At 36.9% G+C, this 20,945-nt stretch overlaps 1 protein-coding gene across 2 annotated transcripts in view; it reads left to right on the forward strand.

Moving 5' to 3' along the window:
• Positions 1 to 19,606, forward strand: part of LOC114146182 (guanine nucleotide exchange factor VAV3-like) — a 55,956-nt gene extending 36,350 nt beyond the window's left edge. The window contains exons 21-27 of one of the 2 annotated variants that reach the window (XM_028020033.1): positions 2,791 to 2,856; positions 3,101 to 3,135; positions 3,271 to 3,387; positions 8,478 to 8,565; positions 8,990 to 9,119; positions 16,281 to 16,429; positions 18,239 to 19,606. In XM_028020033.1, coding sequence (XP_027875834.1) covers positions 2,791 to 2,856; positions 3,101 to 3,135; positions 3,271 to 3,387; positions 8,478 to 8,565; positions 8,990 to 9,119; positions 16,281 to 16,429; positions 18,239 to 18,280 — 627 coding nt within the window. In that variant the 3' untranslated portion in view covers positions 18,281 to 19,606. Of the gene's footprint in view, positions 1 to 2,790; positions 2,857 to 3,100; positions 3,136 to 3,270; positions 3,388 to 8,477; positions 8,566 to 8,989; positions 9,120 to 16,280; positions 16,430 to 18,238 lie in introns of those variants that run through there. The other variant, XR_003595859.1, reaches the window with a different exon arrangement.
• The last annotated feature ends 1,339 nt before the right edge of the window (positions 19,607 to 20,945 follow it).

The raw sequence follows: 20,945 nt of genomic DNA on the forward strand, positions 1-20,945 counted from the left end.
TCATGAAGTTTTGTTGTGATTTTGAATCACAATTCAAGCTGGGAAACCCAGCGTTCTAGTGCAGGCACTTTCCCTGCTAAGTGTTTTTTACACCAGGACCTTTCAGTAGGAGATCAGTGACATATGAAGTTAAGCATAGCCAATAGTGAAGTGCCACTTCAGAAATACCAAAGGGAAGATGGGCTTGCCATATGTCAGCTGAAGGAATTCTGTAACACGGGCTTGTTAAAAGTTTACAAAATTTGACACAGATGCACAATTTTGAACTAAAAAGGGAGAAAAGGTTGGATCCAGCGCTGCTAAAATATGTCTGTTAAGTATTATATTTGAAAAACATTAAATTTTAATAGCAGGTCAGAGACAGGTCAGAGACTATTTGAGACAGCAATGACATTTCAAGATTTGCCTTTGTCCCCCATCTATTCATGAATGCTAAAACGTTTGTGGGGAAGGTAAGATAAGATCATTTTATTACTCTCCCATAGGAGAAATCTGTCTTGGGAGCAGGGGCAAAACTGCAATACAACAATAAAAGCTCATCCAAAAGGACAGTAACCATAAATAAATACATAAAAACAAAGGTATGTAAATAGTGATAATTTCCAGCTGATGGAATTGTTCAGTCCAGAATGGTAACACTGGGATTGGCAAACATGCATGTACACAGACTTGTGCCAGTGTTTCATAAAATGAATTCATATAAATTAAAGATTGTTTGCTTTTACATATTTTTATATAAAAAATATACAGTTATTTAAAAAGCAAAAATTGATTTTGACAAAATAATCAAAATATGTTTATGTAGCCTGCAAATTCAAACTGCTTTATTATACTTTATATCTGTGGTGATGGATCCCAGCTACTAGCAGCGGCAATGAACTCAAAAAATGTACAAAGATTAATAAAACAAAAGATTTTCTAAACAATTTCACATAAACAAGTTTAAAAGGTCTTATAGTTGCACACAATACAATTTGGGGAAAAACACTGAATCTGAACAGAACCTTGTTTGTTTACAATGAAAACTCCACAGGGTGCCTTTAATCTTTAGCGTCCCCGGTGGCGCCAGAGGATGGAATTACAGAACACTGAGAATTCATATCCCCTGTTACCCAGAAGGCAATTATCCCCCATCCCCCTGGCAGAACAATACAATCAATCACTGTAATTTCATTTGATCCTCTGGCTGCTGCCTGTTTATGCCAACAGAGTAATAAGTTTAATCTGTATCATACGCTTATCGAAAGCATAACAAATAGAGAAGGGCTCTCTTAAAAACCTTTGATGAAATGTTATTACACAGAATGAATCATAGAGATGGGTAAAGATTCGCTATCCAATTTAGTTACTGCCAGGGCTTGGATGGCTCCAAAAAGCATTTCATACCCTAATAAAGAGGAGTGAGGAGGAAAGCATAAACAGGGCAGGAAGCTGAATGAGAAGCTTAACGTCTCCCCACCATTTCTTGTCTTCTCATGTTCGCTCAATGGACTTCAAATTGACCTCGAATTTGAACTTGTAAGCCCATATTATCAGGTTAATGCTGACAGATGTTCTTATTGTTTTCGAAAACATGAGATACATGTTAGTGGATTAAAGCTGTATTAAAAGCTAAACCTAAACTTAAAGTGGATATTTAAGTTTAGGTTTAGCATACTCCTGTTAAAATGCTGGGTTTGTTTGATAGATTTAAAAAAACAAAAGAAACGACAAGGAGAATTCATCTTAGAACTTTTGTTTCACATTTTATAGTGACCTGTAACCTTTAACCTGTAAAACAAACTGAAATCTTTAAAGATTTAGCTAAAATAGGTGGTGGCATAAGTTTGCTCACCCTGTTGAATAAGCACAGGTTATAATTTAGCTTAAAATCTGTCTAATTTTATGGGCTCCATTTCGGATCACCATACAGGGTTTTGACCAGATTCGCAGGTCTGGACTCTGACCAGGTGACTACAAAACTGTAATCTTCTGTTAAAGCCATTATTTTGACGATATGGATGTGTTCTTTGCATTGTTGTGATGAAAGATGAAGTTCCTTTTAAATTTGAGCTTTCTAGCACAAACAGGTCTGAAGATTTTTTTCCCCCCAAGTTGCCCACAACTGTTTGAAATTATGACCCAAAATTTCAGCCTTGGTTTTTTCATACAATGAAATGTATTTCTTTTTACACCATAAGTCAAGACTTACAATGATCACAAGAGGAGTTTGAATGTGGTGGTTAATTCTGAACACAGCAACATCCTCAATTATGTGAGGTTGTGTAAATATTTCATCTTGTTTTTCTGTTGAGTTGCACATTTTTAAAGGTGGAAAAGACGTTTTAACAGGTCTTTTTTTTTATATGTGGTGAAATACAGAGGTTATTCTTAGCAGTAGGTTTTATTTGATGCAGACAACAGTTTCTGTTGTTTGTTTTAAAGAATTATAGATGAGCACATATAACTTGCGATTGCTTTGGGCAGGTTTCCTGAAAAGCAGCCGCGTGTCTTTGGCGTGAGCCTGCGCTCACATTATTTAGATATTAAAAGACTAGAATACGATCTATTATTTAGTGTTAAAACGAGGCTCTTGTTTTGATGCAGTACAAATCTAACTGCCAGCAGACTTTGAACCATAATTAACTCAGGCTGCAAATTAGATGCACTGCTTGTTGTGTGCTAATTGCTGAGGATTTACTGAACCGAGGGTGGGGGGAGGAGAGTTGAAAAGGGGAGGAAAAAACGAGGGAGAAAGTTCATCTTAACCCAGACAAATATAATGCGATTAACAAACTGCTGCCATTGCAGGGCAAAATTCTGGCGACAAGCAATACTGGCTTCTTTCCAAGTGATGCTGTGAGGCCTTGCCCATGTGTAAGTGTTTGTATTTATTCAAATCAATAACAAAATCTAGTGTGATTACAACGCATTCAGTAGATAATGGCTACTATTGATGTCTGAGCAATGAGATATAGGACTTAGAATTGCCTTTTTTCACTGAAGAAGACTTATTTTAGCCATCAGATGTGGCTTGAATATCACATTACCTCTAATGACCTCCACCCTTTGTATCGATCGTATTAAAACACAAAATAACCACAATTCCTCTCTCCGCCAGGTTCCAAAACCTGTCGATTATTCTTCCCAGCTTTGGTAAGAAAAAAGAGATTGTGTATGATAACCATAATTCATTTCTGCACTATGTTATTGATTGCTATTCACTGTTTTCATTGTTATGTCATGAATGGGCCGCGGTGTAAGTGCAGTAGTTGTTCATTGATTGTTCAGGTTTGCAGGGCTAATGGAGAGATACCAGGCTGAGGAGGAGCTCATCGACAGAGGGAACAGCACTTATCTGGTTCGACACCGGAGCAAAGACTGCAACGAATATGCCATCAGCATAAAGTGAGTCATATGACGGCATTCTAAGTCTTCCGTACTGCATTTAAAATGAATAGCAGAACTACAGAAGAGAATCATCCTGTGAAGTTCATCTCAATAAAACCTAATTATTGGATTGAATTAAATTAGATTGGAAACTTTATTAATCACTAGAATAACATGATTTTATAACACGAAGCAGCACATACAGCTATCAACCTGATGTACAGTATTTAAAACAACATACAGTAGAAGCAATAAGAATGTATTTGGACTAATAAAATTCAATATCTAAGCCTCACATCTAAATGCATTGATCAATAGAACAAACAGAGGTAGCTGTATGGAAAGCAGTGCAAATGAAAACGGCATAGTGGTCTCTATCTCAGGCCCACTTAACAACAAACTCATGAGTTGATGCACAGAAGAAAAAGCTTCTTAGTGATTAGTAAGAACCCAGTAGCATCATGAATGCCTTCACATAATGAAATAGATGAAGGCCTGATCCAACCGATCCAAACAATGATTGAGATTCTGGAGACCGTGGCGCATTCTTCACATCTTGTGCAGAGACATCATTGAAAAAAGCTGCATGTTTATCTGGGTTGTTGGTGTTACTAGTTAAACTGAGGGTGAAACTGAGATAGTACATGACACAATACACATTTCTGTGCTAATTGCCATTTGCACAGAAATGCAAATGGTAATTTGCAAATGGTAATTTTAAAATCCCAAAAATTTCATCTGTTTCCCTGTGACATTTACCAGTGTTTGTCTGGATCTCATTAAAAATGGATTCCACTGCTAAAAAACAATCATCATGAAACATGAAGCTGTTTCAGAATTGACTCAATAAAAATTCTTAAAACCAAACGTCTTAGCCAAACGTCCTCACATAACATTTTTCTGAATAAAACTAATAAAATTGCCACCTCAATAAAAGTAAACCACATTTTTCTCTTTCTAAAGTGTGTTTCATTGAATAAATATGAACATTAATGCTTACAGGTTACTGATTCATTTGAATGTAAAATGCGCCCCAAAACCAAAAATTACCAGGGGGTCTTATTATCCTGCCATTCTAGGTCAGTCTACCCTTTTGGATTTAGAAGCAGCAACAGTAGATAAATGAAAAACGCTGACAAAGCCCAATTTGTTATAGTCTCATATGAAAGCTTTTACAGAGCAGCAGGTCTTTCGGCTGTTCTACCCACAAAATAAGGTCCAAGAACGAAGATTCAGTGAACCAATACAGGATTCCTACTATTGCCCATTGTTCATTGATGTGTAGGAAGGTGGTGAGATCTTGTAGATCCCATTATACAGTCATTAAATTGCTGTGAACCTTTACGCCGACTGTAATAGAAAGGTGGTAGATCACACAGTATGTTGCTGCTTGCTTTTTGGGCTGTACAGCTGTAGACCAGTAAGGACACCCAAGCTGAGCTTTTTCCCTTGCTCAAAGTGTCTTTGATGGACAGACGAGTGTCAGAACTGGATGAAGCAATGGAACATCAGTGATCTGACCTGATGAATCGCCTTCTTCTTTAACATTGTGTGGAAAGCAGGAGAAAAGATGTCAAAGGAATGGATAGCAGGAAAATGGCAAACTGACAGAGGCACTGTGTTAGGCTGAGTGATGATCATCTAGAAATATCTCACATCCTGGAGGATGTAGAAGTAGGAGGTAGGAGGTAGAAAGTAGGAGGTAGGACGACATCTACATGGATGTAGATGTCGTCAAAATATCCTGTATATTTTGTATATTTGGACAAGTCCTACATTGTTCTTATATTGCTGCACTCTCTCAACTTTATTTTTTTCTGATAGTATCATTATACTGTGGCAATACTTCCCATCAACAGAGACAGAGAGACTGACTTGAGTTAATGGGAAGATGGATGGAGCTTAAAATCAGAGCAATCTTTAAAGAAAATCATAAAATATAAAAATGCTTCTATTTTTCTGGTCACTATGTTGTGACAGTATAACATGAGACAGTTAATCAATGTAAAAAATCTAACTCCTTTGCTTCCTCCCTGTGGTCCTACTACCATCTGCAGAAATACATCTGTCAGAAACAAGCAATCAATCAGGCTCATATAAGCGCTGCTCACACTTTTCCCCCATGTAGTGAATGAGCATGTTAGTTAGCCTGGCCTCTGGTGGTGGCAGATAAACAGTTTACCTCTAATGGTAAGTTGCTTTCCACCATTTCAACAGCTGCAGCAAACTTGTAATCCAGAGCAGCATGTACACGAGTGTGATTGACAATACTAAGACCCTCCTCCTGACTCTGATTGTTTCTGATTTGTAGTGGTATATTTCTGCAAATGGCAGTAGCACTGCTGGGTGAAGACAACATTTTTTTTCACTGATTATCTGTCTCTTGTTTTACTGTCATGGACAAATATGTAAAATACATATTTTTATGAAATTTACCTGCTGCAGCTTTGAATCACACTCTTCATAAAATCTGATTGAGCAAAAACTGCCCTGGAAAAAAAATGGGTGGCATTTTCTTTGATCTGTAAAGATTCTGCAGAAATATTTTTAGCTGCAGTTGGAGTGATGCATGCATGCCATATGTATTACATTGTAATGTTGAAGAGTTTAAAAATAAGTTGCCTTCCAGTTCCCACTTATTGCCTTGGTCTATCACATAAAATAGACCAAGGCAAAGATGTACATTTGTAACGTGGCTATTTTTTTACAGTTTTCATGTAAGCATACAAGACTCTGATTTAGTGTAAACATTATCGTAGTTGGCTTAGTTTATGCATATCGGGCAAATGTGGCTTAGAGAAAAAGTGGAAATGGATTGTCATTTTATTATCCAGCTATGCGTCTCAGACATAAGGAACACTCGATAGCTTTTGATGGCACCACTTGATGCACTTTTGTTACAACTCTTAGAAATGCATTTCAAAAGAGGGTTAACAATACCTTTGAATTGTAGATACCACATACAATCTCACAAAGCCCCAATAAAAGGCTGCCTTATCTAGAAGCAAAGTGGCTTCTTGTCTCTCTTTTGAAAAGCAACTTTGTCTGTTTAACTGGTGAACATCTTTCAAGCCACATCAAAGCGTGTACGGTCTTTTAAAAGAAATAAAGGCCCACCGAGTCCTCCTGACCTGGCATGACAATTGTGGGAGATTATAACGATGGAGAGAGCACTTTGAAATAGTGTTTGGATGTTAAGACTATTTAGCCAGTGACACACCATTCCAGCCCATTTATTTTTGGTTGGCTCATGCAGTTACTCATTCCTTGCTTTGATCTAGTGGGCCAGTTTCTGAACAGTCCAATCCTAATTGCCCGTCTCAGTGCTTAAGATCATTATCAGGATGGCTGTTTGAGATAATGGAGCTTTACGCAGCGAACTCTTACCGATCAACTAGAGCTGTTTAATGTCAAACTACACCACAAGTGGCTGGCCTATGAGCATATCTCTGTGTTAAATGCAATATCTCTGTAGTTTCCAGTCCTGCGATTATAAGAGAGACTCTTTTCAGAAAACATACCTTATATGTCTCTGCGTTATATTACAACACATACTGTATAAATAATATATTACCCCTCATATATCTATAATGTATCAAGGAAAACATCAGACACAATGAAACTCTTTTTAATGTTTTGCCCTAGATCTTACATGCCAGTCTGTTTCTCTTTGTTTCCCACTTTTGGGTTTAGGCTGTCACCCTTTCCTTAACTGAACACATTTGACTGTGTGTGCCAGTATATTTAGAGTCTTGTACGTATGTTTTTCAGATAGCGTTTGTTATGATTTACAATATCTGTACTATGATTTTTTTTACATAACTCTGTAAATAAGAAGTCCTTTAACATATTTAACTGTGAACATTATTTACAATGTTCGTTCTAAGTAAAACATCAAACTAATAGAGGATATAATTGGAACATTATTGTAGTTTTAATCCTGGACTCTTTTTAAGTTTTAATGTATAAGAAGTTTTGCAAAAAATATCATAGGTAAAATTATTTTTCTACAAGACTTTTCACAGACATACATCACAAAGGCAAAATAATAAAACAAGACATACATAAAGGCCTGTCTAAATAAAAACATCTTCGGTTGTGCAGTCTGTGAATCGTAGGGACATTAGGACGATGTTCCAGACTTCAGAGCCACATAGGAAGCAAAGAAACACACACCTGGAAATTCAGCACCAAATGAGATAAAAGAATGTTATCGTTCACTATATAGGAAGCAATTAGCTGTTGCAACTCCATTGTGTTGGTTCTTGCATTGTTCACATATAATGAAATATGATTATGATCACAATTATTTAAGATCAACCATTTAATTTAGCTTGAATGGTTTAATTAAACCATTCACCCCAACATTAAACCCAACATTATTCTGTTGGGTTTACATTAAACCCAACAGAATAATGTTGGGAACTGCTTCCCAGCATTATTCTGTAAATCTTAGGAAACTACTTTTACTTATTAGAGACAAGAAAGGGAAAAAGAGAGAGTTTGATTATCATGAACTTCCCCCGGCTGTAAAGCACATGATCACACTGCGCAACACTCCATTTCAGCTGCTGGCTGTTGGATTGTTTACAAGGCTGTGACTAAGTAATTGCATTAATTAGATTTTTTGTTGTTGTGACAAATGTGTTATAATAACAACATATTCTATACTGTGGTGATGAATGCCAAATAAATAAACATTATTAATTGAATTGTAAGATATTGCTTTGTAATTCAGCAAGGTAAAAATGTATTCACTTCTTAGAATATGGTCTTCGGGTAATTGGTTTATTATATAGAATTTTGTTAATACCTCCTAAATGGTATAAAGTCTTATGAATAAAGTACCAGTTTCTAAATATTACATTAAAAATATAGCTTAAAATACATAATTACTAGGTAAAATTGATGAGGCCTAAGACACTTTACATATTTATTTAAAGAAAAAAAAACTTTTTTCTATTCAGTTTGTTACACAAACATACTTTCTTGCATGACAACCAACTAATCTCTCAGACCGCCACTCTTTATGGTTCACCTTAGAGACCAAACGGAGGTAAAAGCATGTATAGTTGATTATCAGTCTATGTCCTTTTCACCCTCCACAGGTTCAACGATAAAGTGAAGCACATTAAGATTCTGACCAAGGATGGATGCTTTTACATCGCTGAGAGTCGCCTGTTCAAGACTGTGCTGGTAACGGTTTTGACTTTGTATGGATTCTTTTTAATTTGGTCCCACAGAACTCCATAGCATTAATGGACCGGGTTGTTATAACAATACTTTTGCTATTCAGCAAAAGTATTGTTGCTGAACAACAATAACAATTGGCTTTTTGTCCCTTTAATAGACAAAAAGCCAATGAATACAAAAATATCTTTTTCTATTCTTGCTGGAAAATGAGCAGCTAAAATATGTAATTAGCAAATACTTGCAGCATCTGCCAGTAATAAGATTTTACATAAAAAATATAAATATATCATCATGAGTCAACATCAAGAAATTTCAAAATCAAAGGTGCAAAGGTATATAGTTTATACTACCTAAACTTTGGTGCAAATATAACCCAGACTTGCCTCCTTATTTCATTGAGGTATTTTCTTGTGCTCATCTCACACAGGACTTGGTGGAGTACTATAAACAACACTCACTGAAAGAGGGATTCAGCAGCCTTGACACCACTCTGCAGGTTCCTTACCGAGAACTGTCCAATGGAATCATGCCTAAGGCCATTACCAAGGTTGGCAACGGTGAGTCTGCTTCACAAACATCCAGGTTTCTTCCCTGACACTTTCTGCTTGATAGGTGGAAACACTACATGCTCAGATCATATCTTGAGCCGGTTATATCTGAAAGACATTCTAAGCAAAGCTTTTGTTTTGACCTGCTTCCAAGACCAGCATTTGTGGCTCTTGCTATAATAAAAGAGATCAAATAAAAAGGAAAAAGGTGAGTTTTGTTCCTTTTTTTTCTTGGAAGGCTGCTTACCTGCCATCTGTGTATAACAGACACAGCCTGTGCTGTATCCTTTCTATGTTATCACATAGAATGGATAGAAGGAATTTATTTTATGAAACAGTTTGCTCGAATCTCAAACCACAATCTTAACTTTTTTCTACAATCAAACCATTTCGTTCTTGGGAAGATGAGATCATATCTGTCACAATGTGTAAAACACTGTAACTTATAAAGTAATGATTCTGTCATAAATAGCACTCTGGCTGAACCCTTTCGCCTGTGTCCCCTACGCGTCGCACTCTACTTAGACACCCCATTTTTCAGACTAAGCCAAGTCTACTCACCTTTTGATCAGTTAAGTTTTAAAATCTGATATGCCAACTAATTTGTCCAGCTCTGGCCATGTTTTTGAGCAAGATAAGATGAAATTGGATCCAGAGTATTTAAATCTTAAAATGATGACTTCCCTTTAATAGATTTCAAATGTATTCTCTTGAGTAGCCTTTCTTATTTTCTTGCTTGCTTTCCTATAATATTTACTCTATAACTGCGGGACAATGTACAGTCATGTTCAGAATTTTAGCAGTGTAGACTAAAAAGAGAGTAAAATTCATAAAATTCCTTTAATTTAGCTGTAGCTCAATGGGAAGATTAATTATCTCACCATTAAAAAGTTGTTGATTTCATTTCACCTGTCATGTCAAGGCAAGGCATAAGCAAGGCATTTAACCCCAACTTGCTTACTAAACCGCATTTTTCTTAGTGAATGTTGTGAGTCTGGTTGAGTGAATGTTATTCTAAGTTTAAGCACTTTGAGTGTTCAATATGAGTAGAAAAATGCTATACCAGATCAGGCCATTTATAAAACATTCAGCAGATGAAATACACTGGGAACACTGCACATTATTTTCCAAATCAAAGAATGAAGAAAAAAATTATCGAATTTGTTCTTACTTTGGAAAAAGTGAAGAAAAGTGAGTGATGAAATGTTCAAAAAAATTGTAGTGTCTGCATTTTTCATAAAAACTCAAACATTTACTGTATAAATGAAAATAAAAAGCTTCATAAGAACTATTTGTACTCCATACATTTGTTGCTTGGAGTTGACCAATTTCTGAAAACTATGAACAAATATAGTTTTCTGTATCCATAACTCTAAATTTCTTGGTTTTGTCTAAGAAACAGCATGTTTGGTTTTCTTTTGTATTCAGATTTGGGGATTATACTCCATAACATTTTTTTGGTGTGAACCAATCATTCTACACACATACTGGTGTGGTTGGGTTCATTGCCCTGTAACAAAAAATAATTTCAAGGGTGTTTCTTCTTCAACATAAGGCAACATGACCTCTTCAAGTTTTTGATGCATTCAAACTGACCCATCATCTTTGGTATGTGATAAATGTCCCTGAAACCCTAGTTTGAAAAACATCCTCTGTCACAAGTGGTGGGTTTGAGAGGACACAAATACAGACAAGGAGAGGAGCAAAAAATGAAAGTTTTAATAACTGAAACAGAACTTAAAGAAATCCAAGGGACAAAGTCTAAAGAAAGTCCAAAAGGAAACATGAAGCAAACATATTTGAGAGCTAAGAAGAGAAACCTGGAACACGGAGGGTTGACAATCGAGCAACCAGAGTGAGAGCAGCTAAAAGAGAAAAACAGATAACAGAGGGGATAGAAATGCTATGAATGGCAGGACATAAAATAAACACAGAGACCTGAAACTAGAAAACAATACGAAAACAGAACACAGCTTCACAAGAAAGGCCTCAAAGCCAATAGGAGAAAGGAAAACTCAAACAACAGGGAAAGTAAGGAGAACAGAAAACAGAAAGATCCAGAATACATCAGGAAACTACAAACCAGAAACTCAGGACTACATCTCTAGAAGCATGAAATTTAAGTATATAAAATAATGAATGGAAAGTTTGACATATCATTATGCCTCAGCCACCATGCTTCATAAAGTACTCTGGATTAAATTCAGTGTTTTCATTCCATCTGACAGACAGTGTGTCTATAAAATGTTGCACTGTTTCTCTTTAGCCCAGTTAATGGATTTGTAACCCATTCAGAATGTCCTTTTAAAAAATGGGACCATAGGAGGGTTTCTTGCCAATATTATGTTTTTATATATGCATCTATTTGCTACCATACTCACTGGCAAGGTTTGAGTTGGAACTGTACCAATGCCCATGACCATGTATGTTTATCTCTGTTAGCTCCTATAACTCCTTACTCTAGCTAGTCCTCCCTACTAAGTGTCTCTTTGAGTAGATTTTATTTTAGAAACCATTTAAGTGAAAACACTCAGTAAAGGTTCTAAACCATTCCTAAGAATAAAATTGGTTTTGATAAATACTTTTTCAATTTTCTGGAAATTCTCAAAATTTCTCTTTCAAGTATTATTTATTTGTGAAGTTCATCTGTGACCTATAAATTACTGAGGCAGAAGAGTTTTTAAAACGGCAACTTATTGATACGTTCTAAAAAGAAAATACCAAAAAGGAAAAAACAGAACATAATGTCTGAGCTTCAATGAGCTAGTACCTCTACAATCATGACTCGGATACTCTATCTGCTGGATAGGCTAATAAATAGAAGTAAAATATCGGTTTATCATTTTCTGTGCTACTTTATGTTTCCTTTCCCAATTTTTCCAAACAATGTTTGAAACAACCCAATTTCACTCAGTTTCAGAGAATAATGCACGATAACCAACATGTTACAGTGCTGCCTCACCTGTTTGCTGTATAAAAGCGAACAAATGACCTCACTGAATGCCAGTTGGATCTACTCATTACCTGTTACTCTACTACACCTGAGCAGTAGTCGGACTCTCACTTCATCAAAAACTAATCCAACACTTATACATTATAATTTCTACCAAAGAGTGATCGATCTGGTTCGTCTTGGACTGCTATTATTTCAATATCCATTTGTTTCTGCTGCCAATTTCTTTGTTAATAAAAGGGAATAGCTATAAAGATGCATAGAAGAGTAAGGTGATATGGAAAATAAGGGACTGAGCTAAAAACAATAGAGAGATTTGGAAGCTTACTGACGTATAAATAAAAAGGAGCCTGAGCAGCTCACCAGTCTTGGCAGGGAGGTCCCAGTTAGGGCTAAGCGCCTTAGGCAACCACCAAGAGCCTGCTACTCCAAAACGTCACACTCCGAACACTGCTTAGCTGCGAGATGGCTTCACAATCTTACTGACAGGACATGACATTTCACTTGGGCTGGCTCCAGCAACGGGAAAAAAAAACAGTGTGACAGCCGCCTGCTGACATACACCTGGGGGAATACCTTGGGTCCAACGGAGGGACCACAACGCCTTCCACAAAACTGGGAAAAGTTTGCAAATGTGATCTAATCTAGATGAGCGGGAGGCAGCTGGAGGTAAACTGTCTTAACTTAAAAAGAGATGCATGTGTAAACAACCAGGAGCCAGGGCGAGCAGATGAACGCTAGAACAAAGTCAGAGTTGGGCCTTTGTGTCTGTTTGGATGTAAAATTCTGCTGCATCCTTGTCCCTTTGCTTCTTTTGGCAGAGTCGGTCTCAGAGCGCATGGAGCTTCAAAGCATCTCTGTAAGAGGTGCTTTTGTTTTCTGCTGCCACTCACAGCACTACCTTCTCTCATGATACCTTGACAGAGCCACGGCTGCCTCTGTGCTTTGCGGGGTAGATTATTATTGCCTTAAGTCGTCCACCCCCGTCGACGCAGTAGTGTGGGCACTGTATTCTCTGTCAGGTAAACAGCCTCTGTGGAGAGATAGATGTCATGCAAAAGCAAAATGATAATAAAAAAGGTTTGAATCTCAAAACAAGGTGCTGAATAGCAATGAATAGAGAAAATGTGTGACTGAGCAAACATTCACAAAGATTCAGAACTACAGAAACGCTATAAGTTATTAAGAAAAGTTGTTGGGAAATCTCCTTCAAAAAGTTTTAATTGTGACTGACTTTGTACTTGTCATTGTCTGTTTGTGTTACTGCTGGGATCAGAAAATGATCTGCTGTGTAATGATAATTAAATATCTGCCTGGAGAAGAGACGTCTTATCCATAGGGTTTTCTGGTTGTATTTCTTTGATGAAAATCTTAAAGCCAGTACGCCTGCAAAAAATCAATTCTTTAAATACATTGAAATGATACTGTTACCAGGTTTGAGACTTGATTTAATTTAATAATCAAATTGACAGATGCTCAAGTCATAATTTGCATGCAGGCCAAAATTTTTTGTTTTAGGTTTTGTCTGACTTAAGTACCTTCTTTAACACGTTTGCTATGTTGATTTGAATTTTCTCTACATTAACTTTCTTCTTTCCAATCTTAGTTGGCCCACATTCTTTCACCTGAGCTGTGAACCTCTGCAACCCCCCCAGAGTCACCATGGGCCTACTGGTTGCTTTTCTGATTAGAGCTATGTGGATTGGTTTTAAGCTAATGGCTTGAACAGAGCTCTGTGAGACGCTCAAAACTTGAAATATTGTTCCAGAACGTAACCATGATTTAAACTTCTCCACAACTTTCTTCCTGACCTTTGCTTTTTGGTGATGTTGTTGGTTCATTAATCTTCTTTAACAAACCAATGAGGGCTTCACAAAGCATCTGGATTTATACTGGGATTTTACTTCACACAGGTATATTTACTAGGTAGTTTTCTTTTTTTTTTTTTACTATTTACTATAGTGTAACTTCTGAAATGACCTGTCTGAGTTTTAAGACATGTCCTAGTCAAACCACCAATCTTGACCACATTCATTTGGTTCTGCTCATCTGGATTGAAGCTGAAAGGATTGCTGATGCCAACAGATTATCAAGATCTCCCAATCCCCAATAATTTAATACATTGTAACGGTTATCCATGAATCTGATCTCGTAAAGTGACAGTTTTGTCTGATGGTTTCACTGTTTTGCCCATTTCTCTCACAGAATACTTCAGCAGTATTTTCTTTTTCCTTGTATTTTTGACTTTGACAACTTTTCTGCTTTCTCCTCTCCTCTCCACCATCTCACACACACTCTTTCTGTCAAACTTCTGTTTACTTTGCTTATGTTTTCTCTCTCTGCTCCCGCTACGGACTGAACCTCCCGCTCCCCTTACCCACCTCCCACTTCCCCCACTTCCTCCTCCATCTTTTGCTATGTTTCTCTGTAGTTTCTTCTGGCGGCTGCGGCTTTGTTCCTCCCTCCTTCTCGCCTTTCTGGTCAGGTACAGGTGCAGCTTTTTTGCTCTTCTTTGTCTCTTTTGAGCTGCATCCCCATATTTCAGAGTTCATGAAGCACAACTGTCTTCATTTATGACATTTTAAGTAAGATATAAATACATCTGAATGAAGTAGAACGGTTTGTTTCTGCCAAAAAGCATCTTTATTTCAGTAATTCAGATAATAATAATAATAATAATAAGATTAATCACACACAGTGTGATAAATTTGAAACTTAATCAGAAATTTTTAAATTGACACTAAAGAGGGTAAGCCACTAACAGTTTACAGCATGCTGTGTGCAAACATATCAATGGAAAGTTTAGTGTTACGAAGAACTGTGGGAGAAAGAGATGCACAAGAAATAACTTCAGCCTAAAAAGGCATGTAAAACAAAGCCAATTTAATAGTTTACTGAAGATTGCTTGCTTAACACAAGGAGTGGCAGAGTTGCAGGTCAAACTCTGGATACATGTGAGTGGTGGCTACAGTTATTCCTGATGCTTGTGAATTTTTTTTCTACCACACTTTGTCCCTCCACTCAACTTTCCATTGACATCCTTGGATACAACATGAAGTGAAAAGGATGTTTTCAAGCAAGGATTTTAATGAACTTGTCCTCCTGGTGGAGGGTGTCAGTGACTGTCTGCTGAACAACTAGTTATGTAGGACATATAACATTTCTGTCTTAAAAAATAGTTTTGGTCTTATATTAAACTTTTTGAGAAATGTAGTTTTGGGTTTTTAGAAATAAATGCTTAAAATATCTCACTTTGTAATGCATTTTGTTATGTAATTTCACTTTTTTAGTTGAATCACTGAAATAAGTTCACTTTTTAGTACTTTTATTGATAGTAGGATACATCACCATGTTTTCCATTGGTGTTACTACTGTGTCATGTCCCATAACATCAGTACAATAAAGACAAATAAGAACATAAATTAGTGATTTAAATTTATAGCAGATCTTACTGTCCTATCTCCAGTTTGTTTTAGAGTGACTGTAAAGTGGCAAAAAGGAATGCAATTACATGTGTGCACTTTTACTGGTAATCGATCCAAGATATGTTGAAAAAGAAAATTGGTTGAATTTTATTGAGTCCAGAAATAGTGAAGAAATTCTCAGAGTGTGCAATTTGCTGCTCTGATGTAAATGCACGGCAATACCGAACATATTATCATGTAAATTGTATTTGTTACATGGCGAGTACAAATCCTGTATAGGTGCATATTTATTTGATGGTAAGAGCACCTGTCATCTTACATTGTGCCTCTGTGTGCACTTGGGAGCAGATGCGCTCCTTTCGTCCAGCGTATCTTCACAGCTGTCATCTGTATTTTCTCCGATAAGGCAGACAAACCTTTCCATACCCATGTTCACATGTGACACGAGGCCTGACCTGCACGTGTAAGGAAGAATGTTATTTACCCTGATAAGGGAGGATGCATTACGTGAACTGACTTCAGGGTTAACTTTTAATAAGTTCAGCACAAAACCACAATATCCATGACCTCTGATCTTTACAACACTGGGCCCCAACAAGAAGGACTGGTGAAGATGTCTCCATGTATACCAGGCAACCTCAAGTTCTGTTCCAGTTTTTATTTACTTTTAGCATGACTTGAATCTATCTGGATTACAAACATTTGAACAATTTTGGGATTACTTTGAAAGTCAAAAAAGTAAATTTTTGTCAGCGAATCACAATAAAATAACAGGATCTTTCCATGTCTCAGTTATTTCTCCCAGGATAGTCGGTATTGCAGTGGCACGTTACGACTTCAGCTCCAGAGACACGCGGGAGCTCTCTCTGCAGCAGGGAGACATTATCAGGATCTACACCAAGATGACCAATGGCTGGTGGAGGGGAGAGGTTGATGGCAAGGTCAGTTGCCGCTGCTTTTGATTAAACGGTTTGAATTTAGGCTATTTCACATTATTTTCTTTATTTTTTGATAGAGAAGGGAAAGATTCTAAAAAATATTTAGTCATTTTATTTTTATTTTCTTCATCTTTTTATGTCATCTTATAAGTGAAACGTAATGGGATGATTCTTGAGTGAGATAACGACAAAAGCATTCTCTTCATTATAACTAGAGTAGGCAGATTAGCTAATTTGTACATCTGACTTCCTCACTATTACTAGCAACATTGGTAGTATTAGTATGCTCTCTGCTTGTACTGAAAATGTTCCTTTCTTCACAAGAAAATGTTTGTAAAAGAGTAAAACAATCCATTTTCTCACTAATAGCCTAAGGGCACAGTGCTGCCTTGCTCTACATCATAGGAGTTCTTCTGAATCCTAAAGGTTTTGGGAAGGAGTTTTCTACACAAATGAAATGATAAAATCATAGCTTAAAGTCTAAAAATGCGTCATAACATATTTATTTTTGTTCAACAGTACAAGATCATTTCATAATGATTAACAGTTATGCATGTGTATTATTTTAAAAGAGACATTTACACCCCTGTTTCAAACTAAGATGAAAAACACACGCTGTGCTCTAAGATGGTGATACCATCAGGATTAACAACATTGTTCTAAAAACGATTTGCCTCTTACAGATTTCTCCTGTTTTGTACACAAAAAACAGTTTGAGATTATAAGTTCATTTATTAAGAGGAAAAGATTATGAAAATCAACCTGGCCCAATGTGAAAAAGTAATTGCCCCTTAATCCTAATACAAAGTTCCACCACCCTTGGTGACAACAATTGCCATTGAGCGTCAAATTAGTTTTTTTTTATATTTCTGTGGAGGAATTTGGGCATGCTTATCTTTCTAGAATTGTTTTAATTTAGCCATAATGAAGGGTTTTGGAAAATAAACAGCCATGTTTTCTGTGATGATATTTGCCCTTTCTCCTAAAGTGTATGTTTGAAGTTTTATGGAAGCACATAAAACACATAAAAGGGCAAAACGTGGCAAATGTGAAATAACCAATTAAAAAAACTTCCACACTATTAGTGTGGTTACCAGTACAGAAAGAAAGAGTGGGTCTGTGCAACTTTAGAACTATAAAACATCCACTCTATTCCTATATAGACAATCCAGGTAGTTGGTTGGTTTCCTCTCATTAACTCCCTCACTTCCTATGTCATTCCTGATCACATTCATTGCTGCTAATGTCTGTTGTGAATGATCTGATAATGTCTGATCAGTGGTAAAATATCTCAGAAGTGGATTGAGACTCTTGTATCTGCATCAGTGGATCATTAGTGGACTCCCCTCAAAGAGCAGGTGTGTCTGGACAGCTCCCAGTTTAAGAAAATCTCCCAAAATGCATTGTGAACAGCAAAATCAGTGTCCAGAGAATGTGCCCTGAAAAGGAGATGGTGAGAGGGCATTCTGTAAGTTCTTAATTATGGCAGTTCAAGTGAGCAGTGATGTCATACTGTATGTTTATCGCCTTGCTCTGTGACGTGTTAATTTGCACAAAATTGGGGAAAATGTGAACTGATCGCTCAGAGCGAATTTTAATGCCAGCTGTGAATGATCATTGTGAAGCCTGTCTACTTACATTACTGCCTAAGTAGGATTCCTGTCAGGTCTGATTTAGTTATTCCAAAAATAATAACTGTGTTTCTCTGTGACCTGAGATTTATAATATAAAAAGATCAAATTGTCAAGATTCTTTTAGATTTGTGTAACTTTGACCTGGTGCCTGATTCTTTTCTGTTCTGCTGTTTCACAGGTGGGCTGGTTTCCCTCAACTTATGTGGACGAAGAAGACTAACTGCATTCGATGATAAGTGAAAGATGGCGATGTGCAATGACGGCCACCCTCCGTACCTTTACTCAGATCTTTCCCGGATAAAACCAGGACATGAGATGAAGCGGCGCTACCCTTTAAGATCTTCTCCTGGTCGCTGGTAGACTCTCACGTGAGAAGGAGGAGAAGGTTGGCGAAATGGAGATTCCAGAGGTGCCATGCAGTGTTGTGGTTCTGTCTGCCCTCTCTGTTCCCTCTCACCTTCTCCTATTATTGATCACTGCTTTGGCTGTGGTAATACCTGCCTTTGCTGTCATCATGTTTCGACACCTGGAAGGCTCGGTCGTCTAGCCGAAGCACAAATCCTGCTGACAGTGCACCACCCAGGTACTCCCCCCAGGGATGAACTCAGCTGCTGAGGAGCTTTGACCGTGGCAGGAACACAGGAGTCCTCACTGCTTTTTTTTTTTTGTTTGTGTTCAGCTTTTTTTTTTTTATTTCCCTTCTCCAAACATCAAAAAACCTGGACAGATTTTAACTTTCATTTGTTGCTATCCTGGACTCTAACATTATTCTTCTTTGAAAAGAATTATGAAATATTTCAGTATTATAGCTTGCTAGACTCTGTTTAACATGAAGAGGAAGGACGCCTGTTTGGATACATTTCCACCAGGGGCCAAAATTTCAGTTCAGTTCCTTTTGGCAAGTTACAATTTTCATTGTAACTTGCCCTTTGTATAGAATAGTTTAAATGGTTTACACCCAGATAGCTGATGTTTAGGCCTGTGCAGCTCTACATAATGTTTTTTCATTCAGTCACACATTCACACACCAGCAATGCACATGGTCGCCATTTTCAGGAACAGAATTTCAAATCCACTCCAAGGACAACTGCACCTGTTGAAGGACTCGTGAACGACTGCACTCACACCTTACGCTCATAATCTACTTAACTTCTGACATGTGATAGGACGGTGCTTTAAAAGATACTTTTATATATGCATTTATTAATAAAAACTTCTATCATTTTTTGCTATCTTTGATTGCTCTGCAATCAAAGACAAATCAATGCAGAATAAGTGGGTGATGTAATTAATGGTACAATCTCATATCTCACTGTGAGCATTTGCTGTGGAAACCTGAGAGTCCTTTGCATTCCAAAGATTTTAGTGTTTACCTCAACTCGTCTTACTTTGAAAATGAGTGATTCAAGGGTGATGTAACAGCTGTTCACTGTGGAGCAAAGTAGCACAAGGGCGTCAAAGTGATGAATTTTCCTTCAAACGCCAACGACCCGCTAACCATGTGTGTGACATCAATATTTAATAAAAGCTTTCCATTCAAATTGTACTTTTGAAATTTTGATTGGCAATTCTTTTCTCCTTTTAAGACAAATGTGATATTGCATTAACAATGCCACTGCAGTTGCATCACAAACCCCAGCTGGGTTAGAGACGGTTGTGGAGGAGCGGTTCTCAAATACGGCTAAACAAGCAGAAGAGACAGACACCTGAAAGCAATTATGCTGTATGGAGGATGGTGCTGCAAAGTCTTGTTTACTTTCTAATTTCTTTTTTGCTTCCAGCATCTCAATCTTCCAGCAAAATACTTCTTTGAAATCTGGGAATAGGTGCATTATAATAAATTAGAATATCATCAGAAACTACAGTATGTCAGTAATTTTAAAAATGAAACTTATTTATTGAATTGATTCATTAGTCACAAAAAGATTTAGTTCATGTTGTTTTCAGTTCAAAGCTGGATATTGTTGCACAATTTTTAATCCAAACACACAATCAATGAAGACAAGTAACATATTTACAGTCAACTTGAACTTTTTCTAATTTTGCCACAAACATCTACAAAATTCAATCTATTTATTGTGATTTTATGCAATAAAACAAAGCAAATATCACAAAATTAAACAGTGGAAACAAAATGATGCATTGGTTTCATGTTAAAATATCTAAACACTGCACACCTTGGGACATTTTTGTGATATTTTAGAGTGTTGTTTTACATATGAAGGGTCATGAAGGCTAAGGCTAATGCAGAAAAATCAGGGGTAAAAAATATAAGAAATTTCACACAGGGTTTGTTTATAAGACAATATTCCAAGGTTTGAACATCTCAAAGAGAACTCTTCAGTCCATCTTTTGAAAACGGAAACAGTAACACAGAATCACAGAAACAAAAAGAAATATTTGCTGTATCGCACCTATTACAGTACAGCTTACAATAAGAAATAAGGATATATTGTGTTGGCAGCTTTCTGCTCATACATTTTATTATGTATTGACTTTTTTCATGATTTTTTTTAATGAAGTAGTCAAAAACTCTGAAAACAGTTTTCCTATAGCAGTAAATTTCATTGGATCACAATTTAAAGACCTTTATATACTCTTTAGCGCCTTTGCCTTGTACTTTCCAGGCATTGAAGCTTCCCAATATCGGTGTTTCTGTAATGTTAACTGTTCCTCTGCTGCTCCGCTACCTTCCTAATGATCAGACTCTGCAGAGGAAGGGCTCTGTTGTGCTATAACAGTGAAACTTGCCATCACAAAGAGGCAGTGCAGCTAGTTTAATAGTCTTTCTCTCCTAAATCTTCCTGCTCCAGTCTTAGGCAAAGAAGATAAAAGACTGCAACAGAGATGTTTGAGAGCAGCCAGAGAGGTGCAGCTGTATAAGT

The sequence above is a fragment of the Xiphophorus couchianus genome, chromosome 6 (genome assembly GCF_001444195.1).
Source record: "Xiphophorus couchianus chromosome 6, X_couchianus-1.0, whole genome shotgun sequence".
NCBI lineage: Eukaryota > Metazoa > Chordata > Actinopteri > Cyprinodontiformes > Poeciliidae > Xiphophorus > Xiphophorus couchianus.